We start from the raw sequence: 21169 nt of genomic DNA on the forward strand, positions 1-21169 counted from the left end.
ACTGACATCTCTGTATGTTGTAGGGTATGGTGAGAGGACTGACATCTCTGTATGTTGTATGGTATGGTCAGAGGACTGACTTCTCTGTATGTTGTATAGTATGGTCAGAGGACTGACATCTCTGTATGTTATATGTAATGGTCAGAGGACTGACACCTCTGTATGGAATATGGTATGGTCAGAAGAATGACATCTCAGTTTGTTATATGGTATGGTCAGAGGACTGACATCTCTGTATGTTGTATGGTATGGTCAGAGGACTGACATCTCAGTATGTCATATGGTATCGTCAGAGGACTGACATCTCTGTATGTTGTATAGTATGGTCAGAGGACTGACATCTCAGTATGTTATATAGTATGGTCAGAGGACTGACTTCTCTGTATGTTGTATGGTATGGTCAGAGGACTGACACCTCTGTATGGAATATGGTATGGTCAGAAGAATGACATCTCTGTATGTTGTATGGTGTGGTAAGTGGACTGACATCTAAGTATGTTATTTGGTATGGTTAGAGGACTGACATCTCTGTATGTAATATGGTATGGTGAGAGGACTGACATCTCTGTATGTTATATGGTATGGTCAGAGGACTGACATCTCAGTATGTTATAGGGTATGGTCAGAGGACTGACATCTCTGTATGTTGTATGGTATGGTCAGAGAGGACTGACAACTCTGTATGTTGTATGGTATGTTCAGAGGACTGACATCTCTGTATGTTGTATGGTATGGTCAGAGGACTGACATCTCTGTATGTTGTATGGTATGGTCAGAGGACTGACATCTCTGTATGTAATATGGTATGGCCTCAGGACTGACATCTCTGTATGTTATATGGTATGGTCAAAGGACTGACATCTCAGTATGTTATATGGTATGGTCAGAGGACTGACATCTCTGTATGTTATATGGTATGGTCAAAGGACTGACATCTCAGTACGTTATATGGTATGGTGAATCTTATACATCTGATGCTTTATGTATTTAAAAGATAAATAAACAGGCTGATTCTGATATGAGGAACATTTACATTTTTAACTAGCCTTTCTTCAATGGAATATATGTGATCCAGCATGATATGGTAGTTTCTGTTACTTAGGTTATTTGAGTCACCACTTGCTTCAATCTAAAATGATACAAAGTACTCTTCCAGGTATTGTTATCCTTCTCTAAAAAGTCAAAATTAAATTCATCTATAATAACGATATATCATGGTAAGGACTGTACGGCCTGTTAAGCATATTAAGTAGGGTGCTTATTCATCTGGCTAAACAGGCTTAACTTCCATCCACATAACCTCAATATTTTCATCTTCTAACTTCATACAAAGTAACAAGGCGGTGTTATTATCAATATACTGTGAAGTGCAAGATCACCTCCTTCCTTTCCAAACCCTGTCTCTTTGAATTATTTGACATCCTGGAAAGCTTATATCTCCTAATCAAAGTAATTTTCATTTAAGGACTTAGTATTATTGCTAAACTGTTGACACAACTGTGTTACTTTGTGCTAAGAGGGTTCCAAGCTACCAATCTAAGGATGTAAATGATTTATTTTAATAACCAGAATGCACAAATGCATTGTGGTTGCGATGATATTACGAGCAGTTTTATTCTTGAATCTGATTTCATGTTTAGTGTAGGTGTACAACATACTTGATCTTAGTAATACATTGAAAAGCAGTGCGATGTGATAAAACAATAAATTCATTTAAAATTGTGATAGGTTCATCAACATACTAAATATGATATCTGTTCTTATTGAAATATTGTGTATAACATGTTTTTTTTTTTCACAATTAAACCCCTGGTGAACTTAAACCAACCATTGACCTCTATCAACAACATTAGGCTATTTTCATGTACTCAATGTTGTACAATTAAATACGAAATATGCGATCTGTCCAAGCTTTCCTTGCAAAATTTATGTTGAGGAAGGCGTGTTAGTGTTGTGAGACTAGGGAAAAGGGCAGTGAAGTAGATGTTTGGCGTTTGTTGACTTCAAATGACCTTTGCATGTAGACTTGATAAACTTTTTGTCCCGTCTGTTACTGTTACTTGTCATTTAGCCTTTGGAGAAGATCCTGCTAGGATCGAAACGTCAGGTCAACTTACTTTTACACATTCTCCCACACAGGTTCTCTAGTGGATAAGCAGTTTGCTAACAGTTTTATTTTTAATTTTTATTTTGATAAACTTCTGCAATACAATGCGACACTACATTTCTGATGTGATGACTGTGCATAGCATGCATAGTTAGGGGTTAATCAATGGTCCACCGTGCATTTATTGCAGGATCATAATAAATCATGACTAAGTTCAAGCTTTAAGGAACCATCAAACACTAAACGCGTTTTATTTTCATGATTTATTGAGTGCTTAGTTATATCTCAACTAAGAAACTTTGCATAATAATGTATTGATGTTTTTCTTATAACTTAAATTTTGAAGTGAAGTTGAAGATTTACCTATTTCTCAGTTACTGTGCATTGCAACAATTCTTGTTTCTAATCATTGAAATCCATATATTGACATGTTGTAGATAATTGGTGAATAGATCAAGTTTAATAAGTGTAAAACGTGGTGTAAATGATATGTTACATGTAGCATACTATGGTGTTTGAATATTTTCTTGCGGATTGGCATTGTGAGTAGGTTTGAATTGCTCATTTCTTGTCACATAATTCAAGAAATATGATCAACAAAATCAATCAGGAAGTAATTGCTTAACAATACAGCACTTCAAAATCATGAAATAGTCAACAATATGAAAAACAAATGCAATTATAGCAAAGAAAAACAGCACACACTCTACACCATTCTCTAACAACAGCTTGTTTTCCAAATCCAATTCTTGATCATTATTATATCTGACTTCCTCCTTAGATGCTTTTAACATTTGAACAAAATCTTTCTTAATCACTTTTTTTGTGCATTAAGTTTGTTCTATCAGCTGCAGTGGCCTTGTTGTATTACCTATCAGCAAAAAGTTAATGTCAATCAATGTTAAAGCAGTACTTTTTATATGGAACATAAATTTCATTAGTTTGGTCATGATCCAATAAGTTGATAATCAATGGATTGATTTTAGGAACATTTTATCAAAAGAAAAGAAATTGTGAGAAACATAGAAGTGAGCTGAGTAATAGTCATCATCACTGACAGTTGTTGTTGCCATGGAGCATGTCTTCTTTGAATTCTTGCATTTTCAAGAACTGCTCCCTGATTCTCTTTCTCTTTCTGTTCCTCAATGGCCATAGCTCAATAGTTGTTGCTGCGTCTATGATGTATTTAAAGCTGAAATGTTTCAGAAAATAATAGTGAACATGACTACACCCAACTGTCTACTGTATTAAGCTCCAGTTTGCATTGAGTTCATAGTGAATTGGCAGTAACATACGTGTACGTTAAAGAAAAGATAAACAACCTGAAATATAAACTGTTATCTTTAATATTAATTGTTATCTTAAATGACCACAAATTCACCAGGAACAATGACATTTTTCAACAACACTAAATACAAAAAACATAACCAGTAATTTATGTAATGAATAATAAGGCTCTAAACTGTGGTAATTATATAGATCTCTTACTAGATTGACAGCTCTATCAAATTGTGTGTAAGTATAACATGTTTGTTGTAAATGATGCAGTCTAAGTTTAATTCTGTAATATGACTTACTTTTCAAGGAATTTTCACAGAACATTATACACATCAGTTACAGAACTCACCATTTCTTAAGTCTTGTAGCTTAATGTTGTAGGAATTAATGAAGAATATTAAACCAATAGTGAAAGTAATTATTTCTGAAGTCTCAATTTGCTAGGATTTGTGTACAAATAGGAGCATCCCAATTACATGTTATCTGGATGAGAGTACAAGGAAAATATTCATGACTAGCAGATATGAACACACAACCAGTACATGCAACCCTGTTATAAACCAAATTAATTATGCACTGCATGCAATGTAAGTCCTCTCTCTTGAATGGTTATTCATTTATACTTGCAGTACAAACCTGAATATGTAAGTGTACAAATCAACATTTTCTTGCAGTTTGTAAACTGGGCCAGGTTCATGGAAGTATTAGTTACATAATTCATTTCAGAAGCTAATGTAGCTAAATAATTATCAGTGTATATATTGATCGTTTATCATTCAGGAAACCCAGTTATCACAGCTATTCTAAATTGTAAGGATATATCCTATACCATGATCATTTCCATGAACAAAAGAATACACTGACTATGCATCTATCCTTCACAATAGAGAAGAGTTCATATCAATATTTGCTACGAAGACTCTAATAAACTCCATGCACTGCATATGCAAACAGTTTGTGAAGATTTTTGGTGAAAAGTTTGGTAATTTATCAAATATAAATTTATTAAAGTACCTTAAGGACATGTTGTTTATAGATCAACAGGGTTACGTCCATAACAACTGATAAAGAAGCAGGGAGTCACGTTCCACACAAATGACCAATAAAACCATACCAGCCACACTACAGTAGTATGTACCTGTTATTTCCATCTGTGTCAGCATATGGCAGAACCGTCTGGCCAATCACCAAGTAGGACTCCTGGTTCTTTATTCTGACTGAAGAACATGATGATGATACCCAAAATTGTCGTACTTCCTCTCCAAATACTTCGTCATTAGCTGTTCAGTAACAAAGGGAACACACAAGTTATTCGATGTAAAGGTAGTCCTGTTCTTAAACTAGTAGCAAGTACAATGTTCTTTAAACCAATGCACCCCCATAAAATTTGTTTAGGTTAAACCAGTAGATAAGGAATTACAATTGTGGGATTAACAAATTTGGTCAATTCTTCCTCCATGTGAAGTACTACACTAGCAGTCACTACTTACTTCAAACATTAGAGCTAACAAGAGTCCAAATGGACACTATGGTTCCCGACTAACAGAAAATAAATGTGTTGTGAGCTAACATCTGTGACAATTTTATCAAGTTTGGTAAACATCGAGCTAAACACCTGTGAGCAATTGCCATTTTCAAACACTGTTGACAGACAGATAAACAGATGCACTTGCCAAGATAACAGCTACACTATTTGAGAAAAAGCATTCACATTTTAGCAAAAACAAGGAAGGAAGATTTCAATTAAGACCCTCAATTAAGGTAGCAGCAACTTCAACACTACAACACATGTCATGTTTGGTCATCTAGATTTGTGTAATAGGAATCATATTGATTCATTCCTACCAGAAATATCTTGTGCAATCCTTATTTCCATCTTTACCAAGAGACATTAGGAGATGAATTTAATGGATTGCAATAATTTGTATACATCTATATATTTAAGGAAAAAACATTTTTAGATTACACTGATGTACTTCTAACTAGTTTAAAAGGGTCTGTCTTACCAATTTTAAGAACCTGGGTTATAGTAGCAGTGTAAACCTTGAAACTGTTGTCATTCTGTGAGTCCATAATGGAGATCTGATAGGCTGATGAAAGGCATGAGAATGAAGGTATTTGATAATATCAAGTATCATTGAAATTTCCAAGATATAATCTTCTGTATTATAACTTATTATAATATTTGTACTTAGAGCGAACACAGTTGAAACAGGCCTGGAGGCTGGAGGTATTATCATAAATGATATTCTCAATAGGAGCTTGTTACGATGAAATAGATCCCATTTGTCATGACATGAAGAAAAACTAGCTAGGGATTGGTAAATAGATACCTGGCAGGGTCACACTATGATTTCTACTGCTTGTCCATTCCTGATTGTGCAGTCAATATGAGCAAAGTTACCAAAGTAACACTTAGTGTTAAACTAAAAATTAGAGCAGCAATGATGTAGGAAGTAACACTTAGATAGTGTGGAACTGAAAACTAGAGCATCGATGCTGTAAGGAGTAACACTGAGATAGTGTTAAACTGAAACTAGAGCAGCAATGTTGTAGAAAGTAACACTAAGGTAGTGTTAAACTGGAGATTAGAGCAGCAATGATGTAGGAAGTAGCACTAAGATAGTGTGAAATTGAAAACTAAAGCATCAATGCTGTAGGAAGTAACACTAAGATAGTGTGAAACTGAAAACTAGAGGAGCAATGCTATAGGAAGTAACACTTAGATAGTGTTAAACTGAAAACTAGATGAGCAATGCTATAGAAGTACAATTATATAGTTTTAAACTGAAAACTAGAGCAGCAATGCTATAGGAAGTAACAATTAGATAATGTTGAGCTGAAAAATAGAGCAAATGCTATAGGAAGTCACACTTAGATAGTTTTATACTAAAAACTAGACCAACAATGATATAAGAAATAACACTTAGATAGTGTTAAACTGAAAACTAGATCAGCAATGCTGTAGGATGTAACACTTAAATAGTGTTGAACTGAAACTAGAGCAGCAATTCTATAGGAAGTAACACTTAGATAGTGTTAAACTGAAAACTAGATGAGCAATGCTGTACAAGTACAATTAGATATCGTTAAACTGAAAACTAGAGCAGCAATGCTATAGGAAGTAACACTTAGATAGTGTTAAACTGAAAACTAACATGCCATGTTGTAGGAAGTAACATTTAAATAGTTTTGAACTGAAAACTAGAGCAGCAATGCTATAGGAAGTATCACTTAGATAGTGTTGAACTGCAAACTAGAGCAAATGCTAAAGGAAGTCACACTTAGATAGTGTTATACTAAAAACTAGTCCAGCAATGATATAAGAAGTAACACTTAGATAGTGTTAAACTGAAAACTAGATCCGCAATGCTGTAGGATGTAACACTTAGATAGTTTTATACTGAAAACTAGAGTAGCAATGTATAGGAAGTAACACTTAGATAGTTTTAAACTGTAAACTAGACATGCCATGTTGTAGGAAGTAACGCTTAAATAGTTTTAAACTGAAAACTAGAGCAGCAATGCTATAGGAAGTAACACTCAGACAGTGTTAAACTAAAAACTAGACCAGCAATGCTACAGGAAGTCACACTTAGATAGTGTTAAATTAAAATTAGACCAGCAATGCTATAGGAAGTAACACTTAATGTTAAACTGAACGTAACACTTAGATATTGTTATGCTAAAAACTAGACCACCAATGCTAGATGAAGTAACATTTAGCGTTAAACCGAGAACTAGAGTAGCAATGCTGTAGAATTGTAATACTACCATTTTCTTGTTCTCTGTTTCTGAGAGGGATACTATGTACATAGGTGTAAGTTATGTGTGTAGGTTTAGGTGTTTTGGTGTGTGGCTGACATACCTTTCTTGCACAGAGCAAATACAATACCAAATAATGCATAATCAATGTAGAACTCATTTTTGCAAAGTAAAGCCTTACTTAAAGTCATAGTACAATAAAAAATACTATGAGGAGTTGGACTGCTAACTGGCACGAGACTGTTGAAACTATAATTTAACAATGTTATCGTAATGTCTGGGATGTGCATTTCTTAAACATTTATATACAGTTCCAAGCAACTCAAGACTAAATTTACTAGCAGGTAAATAGGAATCTGCCAGTCCATTCAAGTATCACTGTAACATCAGTACTGTCTATTACATGATTATTCAGTCAAATGTATTAGTAGCTCCACCTTACACTTGGTACCACCTGATGATACTGCTTGGATAAACATCACTCTTTCCTTAAGGAGGCCTCCTTCACTAGCTACGCTTGAGGGCACTTTAGAAAGCAGCAACATAACCACAAAATGAACATATATATATATATATATATATATATATATACATATATATATATATATATATATACATATATATATATATATATATATATATATATATATATATATATATATATATATATATATATATATATATATATATATATATATATATATATATATATATATATATATTCATAGTTTGGCAAGCCATACATGTTGAATCAGCAGCCCCTAGCCAGTTTTCCCTATATTCAGTACATTTGCTGTGTGTGATAATATTATTCAAAAACTGTTGAAAGTTTTCCAAAATCACTTTCGTTTCCAAGATAAATACATTTGAAGTTTCGATAAATATGTGCAAACTATGAAGTGGAGTGTTGCACTCATCAAAATTTTAATTTAAAGCCTTAATAACTTAACCCCAATAACTAGCCCACATATATCATTTGAAAAATGTGATGTTCCTCTTTTCAAAGAAGACAAGATATTTCAAAATGTCGCCTTAGGCCACAAACCAGTGTTCAGAATCCTTGAAACAAAGGTTGTTAAAACAACCTTTTAACGTAAAAGGAAATCAGGCAGTCATCTGCTTTACATCGTCAATGTGCATAATTACTTAATGTTTATTCCTAAATGAAACTAGAATTATGAAGAGATTTGTAAAATGTTCAATCTTTGATGGATTTTAATGGGAGTTGCAGCTATTGTCATAATTGTTAATGCCTATTACAGTGATGAGGACATTTTGTTCCTAGGTGTCCATAGACACATGTATATATATTTTTATTGTGCACACCAAAATGAAGATGATTACTATAATATACAGAAAGGTCCAGGAATCAGTTATCGTGCTGACAATGACTATTTAGTGTCATAGTATAATCAGAAAGCCAGTTGGCTTTGTGATTTTTTGCCATGGATTTAACAGTATAGAAGTTTTATTTCAGAATGTTTCAATACACAGAAAGAACAGTCTTCCTATGTGAAATATAGACACATAAATGTATGAATAAAAGGACATGTTCTTTAACCAACTGTGAGCTAGCAATTCAGCAGTTACCAATCATCTCTTGAACAATTGCAGTTATTAATGAATGAGAGTTACATGAAATATTCTATACACTGTGAAGTATTTCCAAAACCTACTACCAAAGCAGAACTCATCTAAGGTAAATCACAGAGAAAATTGCCAAATTTGAGACCATTTGAGAGAATATCTTGACACTTTGAGCCATTTTATATTTGCACCATTTGAGATTATTTTTTGACCCCTTGAAGTTCAGCGGTTGAAAGTGATAACAATAATTTGAGTACAGGTTTAAATCAAGACTACCAATTCTCTAAAGCACTGGATGACTGTATGCTTTGTTGAAGTCCTATAGAGCACTTTCACAAACTAAATTGAACTGACCAAACTATGTTCACCAAAAGAAAATCATAGCATTGGAGAATTCACAGATTAATTGTAGTTTTAAATTGGACGTTATCATGTTTAAAAGGTTTCAGACTGGGACACCTGTCAACCTCATGTGACCTTTGACCAATTTCAACAGGGTTCTTGCACATACCAAGCTGCATCTCCCTACCAAGTATGACATTGATTCAACTTGTGGTTGTTGAGATATTGTGTTTACAAGCTGTTCTTGATGATTTCTCATTGAATCTCATCCACTCAAGAATATTAATAGGATAAACATTGTTGTTGCAAAGAACATGTGCTTACTATATAGTTACATCATCATACCAAGTATAAACCTAATTACATATACGGTTGATCAATGAGATATTGACAATTTTGGAATTTCATGTTAGCCCCACCCACTCATTAATCTTAATGAGATGAGAACTACAAACAAAAGGACACATGGTAGGGCATCAACCTACCAAGTATGACATTGACTCAATCTGAGGTTGTTGGGATATTGTGTTTACAAGCTGTTCTTGATGATTTCCCATTAAACCTCATTCACTCAAGAATATTAATAGGATAAACATTGTTGTTGCAAAGAACATGTGCTTACTACATAGTTACATTTACATACCAAGTATAAACTTAATTGCACATATTTTTGATCAATGAGACATTGGCAATTTAAGAATTTCATGTTAGCCCCACCACTCATTAATCTTCACGAGATGAGAACCAAAAACAATAGGACACATGGTAGGCATCTATCATTGATTTAATCTGTGGTTGCTGAGATATTGTGATTACAAGCTGTTCTTGATGATTTCCCATTGAACCTCATCCACTCAAGAATATTAATGAGGTAAACATTGTTGTTGCAAAGAACATGTACTTACTATGTAGTTACATCATACCAAGTATGAACTTAATTGCATATATGGTTGATGAGATATTGACAATTCAAGAATTTCATGTTAAGCCCCACCCACTCATTAACATTCATGAGATGAGAACCAAAAGCAATAAGACATCTCTACACATTGTAGGGCATATACCAACGAAGTATGACATAGATTTAATCTGTTGCTATTGTGTTTACAAGCTGTTTTTGACAATTTTCCTATTAAATCTCATCCACTCAAGAATCTAAATGAGGTTAACATTTTTGTTGCAAATAGCATATACTTACTATGTAGTTACATCGCTATACCAAGTATGAACTCAATAAGACATTTTAAGAATTTCATGTTAAGCCCCACCCACTCATTAATATTTTATTGAAATAAGAACTACAAACAAAAGAGCAAATCTACAGATCATGGGGCTTCTATCTACCACATATGATATTGATTCAACTTGTGGTTGTTGACATACAGTGTTAAGAAACTAGCCGTCACATCCTCACACACACACACATCCACATAAACGCCAGCACAATTGCAATGTTACTGAGCCTTCGGCATTGTAACCAAAAATCATTAACTAGAATGCAAAAGTTTTTCATGATTCTGACGTTATGTACAGTGAGGGTGTACATGTTAACAAGGGTTTCAGAATTTGACCTCTGATGACCCAAATGACCTTTGACTTCCATCAAAAAACACTAGGCTTCTATGGCTCAATGTGGTTCTTCTACACACTAAATTGGAGGTTGGCACAAGTTTCCAGTATTGAGATAACAAGGTCAAACAATTTAACCCCTGCTGACCCCAAATGGCATTTTACCTCCACGAAAAACAATAGGTTTTTTTTCAAAATGTGTGTCTTTTACACAAACAAAATGAAATTGGTCTAAAAAATCTCTTCTTGAGATATCGTGTTTACAAGGTTGGCGTCACAAACGCATTCACACACACACACAAACGCCATCATGAATGCAAAGGTTACGATTATCATCGGAACAAAAACTCCATAAATATGTCATTACTTTCAGATCTGCATAACAACCATGTCAGATGGGTACCCAGTGTAACAATAAAAGTTTTGTTAGCCTTTGAAGAAGATTCTGCTAGGAACAAAAGGCCAGGCCTTCTTACATTCTTAATCTAGTATCTCAGAGTCTCTACTGCAGGATGAATACACTATTGCCAAACTTGCAACAAATAAAAGATGTTAGATACAGTCCTGCAATTTGAGGTCCTGAAAATGATACTGTATTTATTAGTTCACTAACAACTTGATAAAGATTTCTCTGTATACCCTCATCTTCAAAAGAGTGTAGTAACCTCACTGCCATTTCTGAGAATTATTGAGTAAGTATTTTGGTAAGCAGCTCTGATATAAAATGAATTGTCCATAGCAAGTACAACACTTAATAGAGAGAATTCATTTGGCAATCAGTAAAATGCAACATATACCAACACCATGGTACTTTTTACAAGTAGATACTGGGATATGTCATAGTTTATTTGCATTCATGGCCCTACAAAACTCCCTGACATTGAGGGTAAAAACCCAGAAAGAGTTTGACGACAGGACCATTCACAAAGTGGCTCGCACTTACAGCAGCCTAGGATATTAAGATATCTGTATTGTTTCCATATACTTCCCCTGCTGAAAATTGTCATCAAAAGCTTTATGAAGTATTGTATCTTTTATTTGTAACTTTTCTAAGATTTTAACTAATTTGATGCATGTTTAGCTCAGCTGAGCTTTAGCTATTTTGTCACATTTGCCACCTTCTCTGATTGACTGTCATTTCATCATTGGATGAAATTTCTTTGAGTGGTTTGGGTGATTGGATACGTGCGATTATATTTATAAATTTGAAGATCAGTTGAGGTGACGAGCGGTCATTTTCTGAAAATGTGAAGAATTTTACTCGTTCTAGATGGTTTGTACTAATTTGCTGAAATGTTGTGGATGTAACTTTTGAATCGTGGTGCATCAAACTTGTTCAGGAAAATATTTTTGTTGTCATGTGAGTGCCTAAAACAGGGCTTTCTTTAAAAACGGCCATGACACGAAAATTTCAACGTCTAATCTCTTGGGGAATCGATCTAAGCATGTTCTCTAGAACATATGTCAACCATTCTTCCAGTTAAAAACTTGATTTTTCCAGTCGAAATGGAGAATTAATTGACTCTCTTCGGGGCTTGAAAAATGTGTTCGCCCAAAAATGTTCCTAGTCTCATGACGTCATGTGACGTCATGTTGGGAGAACGATTTTCTATCGCTATTTCCTCCGAACATAGATACGTACGTTCACTACAACAAGTGTACAAACTACACAAAAAATCGGTTACAAGTAAGTGCGAAATCAAATCTAGATTTTCCGTGGAATGGCAGATTTAAAACCAAATGCGGCAACCGAAGTTCAAAGTGATAGTGGTTCTTCACCAGGCAATTAAGGCGATGATCATGCCCATATTAAACCGCACATTGCATTGAGGGTGGACCTGAGGTGTTATTGTTGGGCATAAAAAAGGAATCAGTTCGAGTTTGTTAAACGAGCCGAATTTATAGCTCCACAACATATCCAAGAAGAAAATCGTCCGGAACTATTGCATAGAACATTAAACAAGGTCAGAACTATGTAAAGAAGTAAAATATTTTAAAAAGCCACTCCATTATTAGATGTGTCGTTGGAATTCGCAGAACTACCTTAACCGTATTGTGCGTTGTGTTACGGTGATTTAAAACCATAGAATCCTTACAACCCATATGTACAATGTGTTGGCTATGTATTGTACTACCCCGGTACTGCTGATGAGAGTACATCATACATGTACATTATGCTGCGTAGTACTACTACTAGTAGGGTTGGTTGAATACTGAAGTTTGTCTCGGGGATGTAAACTGCATTATGCAGCTATGTGCGGTAGCCATATGAGTATTTTTGTAATCTTTATTAGGATAGTACTTAGGCCTGGGTTTGTCATATCAATTGTCTGAAACTAAAGAATATTTTATAAATATGGAAGGTGTAAATTCACAACAAATGTAACCATAACTGTACATTGTATCACTGCTTGTTATTGTGGACATCATGGGCCCAACTTAATTCATTTGAACTTTTATAAAAAAAAATCAGGCAGTACAGATACACAGCCTACCGTCACCAGGTTCAATGGTGCTGGGGTTCCTAGCAAGACACGTCAGGGTTGTGCTACCATCATTTGCAGTCCACAGGATCAAAAGTGAGTTTCCAGCCAATGGTCAGAACACTGAATTCAAGTTGCCAGAAGAAAACTCATCTGTATAATAAGCCTTGGTTGAGAAATCCCTCCAGAAGTTCCTTTTCTATTCTATGGTTGTGTTGGATTATCAATGCGTCAGGGTTCCCTCAGTGTTTATATATTGAAATTCAAGACTTTTAATTAAGAATGAAATGGGCATTTTCCAAACTCAACATCAACAGTGAAAAGAAAGGCATGTCTTGAGGCATTTGGACATGTATTGGCGTGACCATGATGTCATGTAATTTGTGCGTAAGTGAACCGTGATTTACCTTTTTAGGAGCATTTACCTCCCAGACATGTTTGTTTCGTACCTTAATCTGGAAGCCAAAATATCCATATCTCCAATGATATTTGACAAAAAGCTGTAATGAAGACCAATGGAGGCATCAGAACTCTTGAATGTTTATTTCTTCAGCAGCATGTGGTTTGTTTTACAACCTTTCTTCAGAAACTCAGCAGTTCACCCTGTTAATGGTCTCCAATTATTTTAATGAGTGCGATGCTGTGTTTCACGTAGCACGTCAGTGTTGTACGTGGGGTCGTGTGTGTAACATTGCTGCATGTGACTTGCGTCGTGCAGTGTTTCTTGTTTTAAATTACCCTTAATTCTAGTTGCTTCTGGTTTATTTTAATTAATTTGTCACAACAACGATTGATGGCGGTGGACATGCATCCGTTTTGTATGCTTAAAGCCAAAAATTTCATGTAAGTTGTTTTTCCTTAAACCTCCTTTGATATCACAAATTACATCAGAAGGATATTGTCTTTGGAAAGTACAGTTTATTTGTATGTCATATAACACAATGATTGTTAATGTTGGTTTAGTCACATGCTTGTTTAGATTTTCCAAAATGACTGTCTAGAACTGATATTGAATACTTTTTTCAAAGATTAAAAACTTGAACTATATACGTTGGTAAAATTTTGTCTCTGTGACTGTTTAAAATAAATCTCTGTGATATTTAAAGACCCTTTGGAATAAAGTCTGTTTAACTACTTCTTTGACCCATCCGTATCACCCCACTATTTCCCAAACCAAAACCTAGTTTTCCTGGAATACGAAAAAGACTTATTTTTACCATAACAAACTGACCCAGCATGTTCCGGAAATAAACTGGGACACTGAGAATTTTTACAAGACCATGCAACCCATCCCTTTTGAAGCTAACCTCATAGCTTATTACTACACAATAGGGCAATGAAGGGGATGTTAAGTTTGATGATACAGCAAAACCCTTCGTCTATTGCGACTTCAGTGTAGTAACGAAAATAATATTACTAGTGGTCGACAGCGCTTCCTCCAAAGGATCGCCATTTGTCCTACTAGAGGTTTCCCGTTCCCCGATCTGGTCTTCCGAGTTTATAATGTGCGTTACTTGACAGAAGAACGACTCGCGTTTGTCGACCCGTTAAAGCCCATTTGTTTAATTTCATAAGTAAGAAGGGATCGTAGTTTGCTTCCGTGAAGTATTCGCTCCATACGGAGCTGTACACTGGCTGAAGTGAAATTGAAGTGAAATCGGCGCTGGTGTACTGCACTAACTTGGTCATAATCGCCATGTTTTTTCGTCCTTCGGTCATCGATGAAGGCTAATTGCGTGGGTCATAACATAACTGCAGCCGCCAAAAACAACAAACCGGCATGATTTTCAGATATTTTACAACATGTTGTAGAAACAACTTAAAATTCTAACGATATAGCGTAATAAAGTAGTTGTTCTCTAAGTGTAAATGTTCGTATATGAGTAACCGTATGATCGTCGCGCATCCGGTACATGCCTGTGCTTGGTACCTGTGCTCCTAACATGACGTCATCGTTGTCTTGTTTTAAAATCACATTTTTCAGAGTTCTGTTTTCGGATGCGGATATTAAAACGTTAATTTCTAATTAGTCCTTGAGGCTTTGAAGGTGATGAGAATAGTTTTGCACATACATTCCCATAGATTCAGGGGAAGTTACTCTCGATTAGTTTGATTTTGCATGTCATCGGCTCAAGTAAAATGGTCAAGCAAAATGCAGTGCGATATTGCTTTTGTTATCTAAACATCATTTTTATTGCGCTTGCTTACTGATTTGATGGAGGTCAAGGGTCATCACATGATAAAACAGTGAAAATGTACTATAAGCAATATGCTATTCTAACGGGGCGGGAACATTTTTTTAAGAATGGCTAGAAAATCGCTCCCTATAAAAAGGGTACTTATCGGGCTGTACACGCTTGGTAAATACTTCAGTATCTTGCTTATGGAAAAGACCAAGAACCTAGGTTCCATTTCCGTACGAGATCACTGAAGGAAATATGGACAACAAAACGCCTGATTTCAGTACTTGGATGGTAGAATGAGAAGAAAGGGCATACACTGGAGGAGCCAGTCATAGAGGGCGCACAGTGTTAGAGGTTACCAGTTCAATCTAGGCACGGTAGAACGAGGTACTAAGGCTGTTGGGAGACAGGTAAGTGAGGAACGGATGGAAATATGTAAGTTACCATTCTGAGTTAGAAAACCCCTTCATATTTAGTTAAGGCAAAGTCATTTGTTGTCAACTGGCTCAAATGTGAAAACATTGTGACCATCATAGCTATGGAGATGTTAACATTGACTGTTCTCCTACTTCCATGAAAAGGTGTCATTTTGAGTATAAATGTATGTTTGCCAGCTCAAAATTCTTCATTGGCTCAAGCCCATTACGATGAAGTAATTTTTCAAACCTCAAGACAGTTTTGCATTCTGCTTTAAAGATACTGCAATTGACGGCAGCTCTGCATTAAAAGTACTTAAGAAAGACAGCCTTTTTAATTTTTAAACTTATTTAAAACTGTTTTCATGTTTATTTCAAAAATATAAAATAAATACATTTATCTTTATGTCTTTTTCAAAACAAATGTTTTTAACTTTCTAATAATGTAACAAACTATGTCTCCTAAAAGGGAGCATAAGGCAAGGGGCAAAGGAGATGCTAGACAAGGATATTACACTGTTTTCCTGCGTATGTCTTATATCCTTTTGCACAAGCAAATGGATAATGGCTCAGAAATATTGCCAATTAAAACAAATTTCTAAAATAGATGCTCAGCTGAACTTCTGCAGCGTTATGCTCTCGTTTGTAGCTTTACATTAAGTGAGACTTGAAGAGTAATGGTCACTTACAGCTTATGTTTCGACCTACATAAACCAATTACACTATATACGGTTTCTGAGGTATTTTTCAATAACTCCCTCATTTAGTTCATTACTCAAGTCTTTATTATGTAAGATGGCCACTCCCATGTCTTTCGTTAAATGTAACTGTTGTGTGCATATTGTTATTGGCGTTGGTACATAATAGTAGTTCATTGCTTTAGGATAAGTTCTTCATATGTACAAGGGATTTAAAATATATAGGCTGTATACATTCTCTGTAGCTTCCATCTATTGAAGATACCATTTATTGCAAAAAGAAATCTTTTTAATGCTTGTTTTGCTTTTTGACAAATATTTGATCATGTATGAGAGCTGCAATTGGTGGGAAACACTTTTTATACATTGCCATTACTTTAAGAATAGAAAGTTCACTTTTGACATAAGAAACATTGTGGGTGCATATTTCTAAGTTGAAGGCGGATGCAATCCATCACTTAATAATCATCATATTAAAGGAGCCATCCACTTTTACATATCTGCTAAACATTAAAGGAGCTGTCACCTTTAAATATAAGATGTCCACACTTCAATATTTTGTAAGCATCAAAGGAGTGTTCCAATGTTTCATAGCTAGTTTGTGATTTTATCAGACATATTTATCAAGCATTTTGTTTTTGTATCTCTTCCCTTTGTAGAGCTCGCTAGTTGAACATAATTATTAACAGACACCTAAGAGAAATACTTAGAGATTAATAACTGGACTGGGCTCTATTGAATGCATACTCTACTTCTGTAAGTCTAACTGCATGGATGTAGAAAATCTTGTGGTAAACATTTTTCAGAATCACTGTTTCTTTCAACTGTGTGCAACTCACAATTCCATTTGTTTTCTTATCCAATATCTTGGGAAAAGGTCAAACAATTTTTATCAATATTTAGATGGACAACTTTCATCCATCAACTGTGTGTATAAAAAGCAAAGTAATGATTTCCTAGTATGCCAATGATGCATCTGACAATTGGAACCTCTATTTTGAATGCCGTTGAATGCCTATGTAAGTGCATGCTGATTGATGTTTGAAACAGTATTTACAAGAAATTGATAATACCAAACAGTGAATTCGTGGCTTGGAACAATCAGCATCATTTTTTTTCTCATGCAGTTGCTAATAGTAACAGAATGAATGTCAAAACCAACCATAAGTGGCAGCATTCTCGCAGCTCAATCGTAAGAGTTCATCTTTAGGTTTGGAATCAGTAGCAGCACAATCTCCTGGAAAGAAACACAAACAAAATGATGAGCATCGATCCAAATCATCACTATCCACAACATTTAACTATGTAAGATTCCTTATACCAGCTCAACTGTTCTCCATTTTTTATTTGATATTTTTTACTTTAGCTAAAATAATAAATTTCTTTAATGTAATTGTATTTTAATTACTTAAGTGAAGTTGGGTGATATTTCCATTAAGTAGAATAGGATCTACAAAATAGCATTCTACTTATGATTAGTGAAATATTACTTGGATTAAGTGAAATTGGCTTCTACTGAAATTGAATAAACTTCCACTTAAGAGGATATTCTAGTGGCTGAAGTTGATTGCTTAGCAAAATTGCTGAAATATGTCTGAATATTTAGGCTAAAGCCACATCCTCCTAACATGTTGCATGGCGAAGATATGAATTTATGCATCTGGCCACAGCAGAATGGATGATGTAATCAGGTCAATTCAGCTGAAAATGCCTTTTTTTCTTCTTTATAATGTGTCAATCATTGATCCACAGAAGAAAAGACCATTTCTACAAAAAAGTACAGATGACTTTGACAGCTGAGTAAACATTCAAATGGTTTAGTTTTTAGGAATAAATCAAGGTGAAGATGAAAATAATATAAGTAAAGCTTTTGAAGATAAGTTGCCAACAAGACATCACAGGCTTGCTACTGAGATCCAACTTCCTGGTGTAGATGCCTGGTTTAGTAAAGTCAAAATAGGTTACATTGAATTAACCATATCTCAAGTAAAGGACAAGATGTTGTGATTCGGTTTGCAACTAGCTGCAGTGTGGAATATTATTCTTTTCAATAAAAGTTTCATTTTGTGTTTGTCACCAGAAAGTCCTTGAACCTTTAAAAGAATTGAACATTCAGCTAAAACAGAATATAATACAATTAAGCTCAAGTAAAACAAAAATTGCAATAGTATGAAGGTGAAATTAAAGTCACCTAAGTTAAATTGAATTTACTAAAGTTGTATTGAATCAACCTAAGACCAATAGAGAGGTACATGTTGAAGCAGCTTGTAGGACAAATAGAGAGGTACACGTTGAAGCAGCTTGTTAGAGAAATTGAGAGGCACAAATTGACGCAGCTTTTAAGAGAAAATGAGAGGAACATGTTGAAGCAGCTTGTGAGACAAATGGAGAGGAACATGTTGAAGCAGCTTGTAGGACATATAGAGAGGTACATGTTGAAGCAGCTTGTGAGACAAATAGAGAGGTACTGTACATGTTGAAGCAGCTTGTGAGACAAATAGAGAGGAACATGTTGAAGCAGCTTGTAAGACAAACAGAGAGGTACATGTTGAAGCAGCTTGTGAGACAAATAGAGAGATACATGTTGAAGCAGCTTGTGAGACAAATAGAGAGGAACATGTTGAAGCAGCTTGTAAGACAAACAGAGAGGTACATGTTGAAGCAGCTTGTGAGACAAATAGAGAGATACCTGTTGAAGCAGCTTGTAAGACAAATAGAGAGGTACATGTTGAAGCAGCTTGTGGGACAAATAGAGAGGTACATGTTGAAGCAGCTTGTGAGACAAATAGAGAGGTACATGTTGAAACAGCTTGTTAGACAAATATAGAGGTACTTGTTGAAACAGCTTGTGAGACAAATAGAGAGGTACATGTTGAAGCAGCTTGTAAGAGAAATGGAGAGGTACATGTTGAAGCAGCTTGTAAGAGAAATGGAGAGGAACATGTTGAAGCAGCTTGCCATACACTCTCATCCTTTACATGTTCCAAATGTGTTTTTTCAGAATTTGGTTGTGGATAGTAGCTACCATAAGGAAAAACGGATAATATCACTCAAATTGATAATTGTGGTACCCTGTTTACAAATATTAATTCAGTACCCGGTACCAAAGAACCCTAATAAGAGAAAAAGTATGGTAACTACATAGTCCCAGAACTGTGCCAGAACTGCTTTCAACACTCTGTGAAGAGCAATGAAAGTAGAATCGAGTGCAAACTTACAATGCTGTTTAAATGGTAAAATGCGTCCCTACATGAGGAAGAATTAAAGCAAGAATTCAATTGGTTCTGATTACCTTCAGCACAGAGACAGAAACTTCCTTCGCAGATATAATCCAAAAGGGAATCTCTAGCATCAACAGATGCAGGATGGTAAAACTTAACACATTCTTCAGCTGCAAGAAATCAAATATTCAAGAAATGTTTTACAGATTTATTATGGATCAGTCATGCTTCTCAGAGGCAATTGCTTCAAGACAAGTTTGGGATGTCTTACATTTGAAGGATCACACAGGAAGCTGGTTATGAGGCTATCATTGCACTATAATCCAAACCACCTGGCTTAGTAACTCAATTAAGTTATGGTAAAGTACATTTATGAACAGCTGTTGGTGACAGAAGTAAACACCCACTCTCAGTGCAAAGTATACAGAATTTAGGTGTCTGTATTCGCAAACCTTCATGTAAGGTTCTGGAAGTTGATGTCATCATTTTCATTATGTTATGATAATATTGTAAATACCATTGTTTGGACTCTGATACCACACAGAAGGGTATGCTGAGAATAACTTGAAACTGAATCAATCAATGACTTTCACCATTCATATGATCCTTTACAATTTGAAAACATCTTTCACAGGTTCTTCTAGAATACTTGCAAATATGCAAGCTTGAGACTCACTAGGGTTGTAATAGTCATAAACTTTCACAGCAACTGGCTTAATATTTCCCACTGTGTGCTTTCTCTTGACATTAAACTGGATTTCCAGTTCAGGTTCTTGGCTTTGTGTAGGGATGAAATCTGCATAGAAAATCACTGATCTCTGGGAAATTTCAAATCTGCTGATGTAATCATTGTCTTCAACAATCTATGCATGACAAAAAAATATGAGATCAGAATCAAATAGAGTATATCTGGAAATTCTGGAATGCTGTAGTCACATGGCAGGCCATGGTGAAGGATAAAGGAGAAGTACTAATAGCAGTGAAACTATCACATGATCAGACACGCAGTGGCATAGCCAGGGTTTCAGGGGCTCTTGTTCAAGAGTAACAGCATCGGCCCTTTACCAATGGGACCCTGGTTCAATGAACTGCATATTGCTTTGCCTCTTCAAATAAGCTTGAGAACGGTAGTGAATGTGATAATTCATCACAAAATAATAACAATCATCCAATGTTTTTAAAATGTATATATGGGTCTTACAAAATACAAGTAATACACAGTAGAAAAGTAAATTTGAACAGATTTTCTTGCCACATATCAGGTTTAAACACAGTTCCACATGGTAATTGTAACCAACTAAAAAGTTTGGACTTACAGTGTTAACCAGCCAAGGCATCACACACACAGGCACACCCAATCCTATAGATCCTCTTGCCTTTTGGCAAGGAATAAAATTCACATGAAGTGAAAAGTACACCTTTAATGTAAATCCAAATTTTAATATGTGAAGAGCATATGTGAAAATGTACCTGGTTTTTATATGAGGTAATATTCAACAATTAGTCAATCAAAGTTCAAA

At 35.1% G+C, this 21169-nt stretch overlaps 1 protein-coding gene across 1 annotated transcript in view; it reads right to left on the minus strand.

Moving 5' to 3' along the window:
- Window positions 1–395: 395 nt before the first annotated feature.
- The window catches only part of LOC139979706 (complement C3-like), a 103132-nt gene continuing 82358 nt past the window's right edge, over window positions 396–21169 (minus strand). Inside the window, exons 33-38 of the mRNA XM_071990754.1 lie at window positions 20326–20512; window positions 19721–19819; window positions 17591–17665; window positions 5392–5475; window positions 4524–4665; window positions 396–3299 (exon numbers count right to left, since the gene is read on the minus strand). Coding sequence (XP_071846855.1) covers window positions 3158–3299; window positions 4524–4665; window positions 5392–5475; window positions 17591–17665; window positions 19721–19819; window positions 20326–20512 — 729 coding nt within the window. The 3' untranslated portion in view covers window positions 396–3157. The remainder of the gene's footprint in view (window positions 3300–4523; window positions 4666–5391; window positions 5476–17590; window positions 17666–19720; window positions 19820–20325; window positions 20513–21169) is intronic.

The sequence above is a fragment of the Apostichopus japonicus genome, chromosome 14, assembly GCF_037975245.1.
Source record: "Apostichopus japonicus isolate 1M-3 chromosome 14, ASM3797524v1, whole genome shotgun sequence".
In the NCBI taxonomy this organism is placed as follows: domain Eukaryota; kingdom Metazoa; phylum Echinodermata; class Holothuroidea; order Aspidochirotida; family Stichopodidae; genus Apostichopus; species Apostichopus japonicus.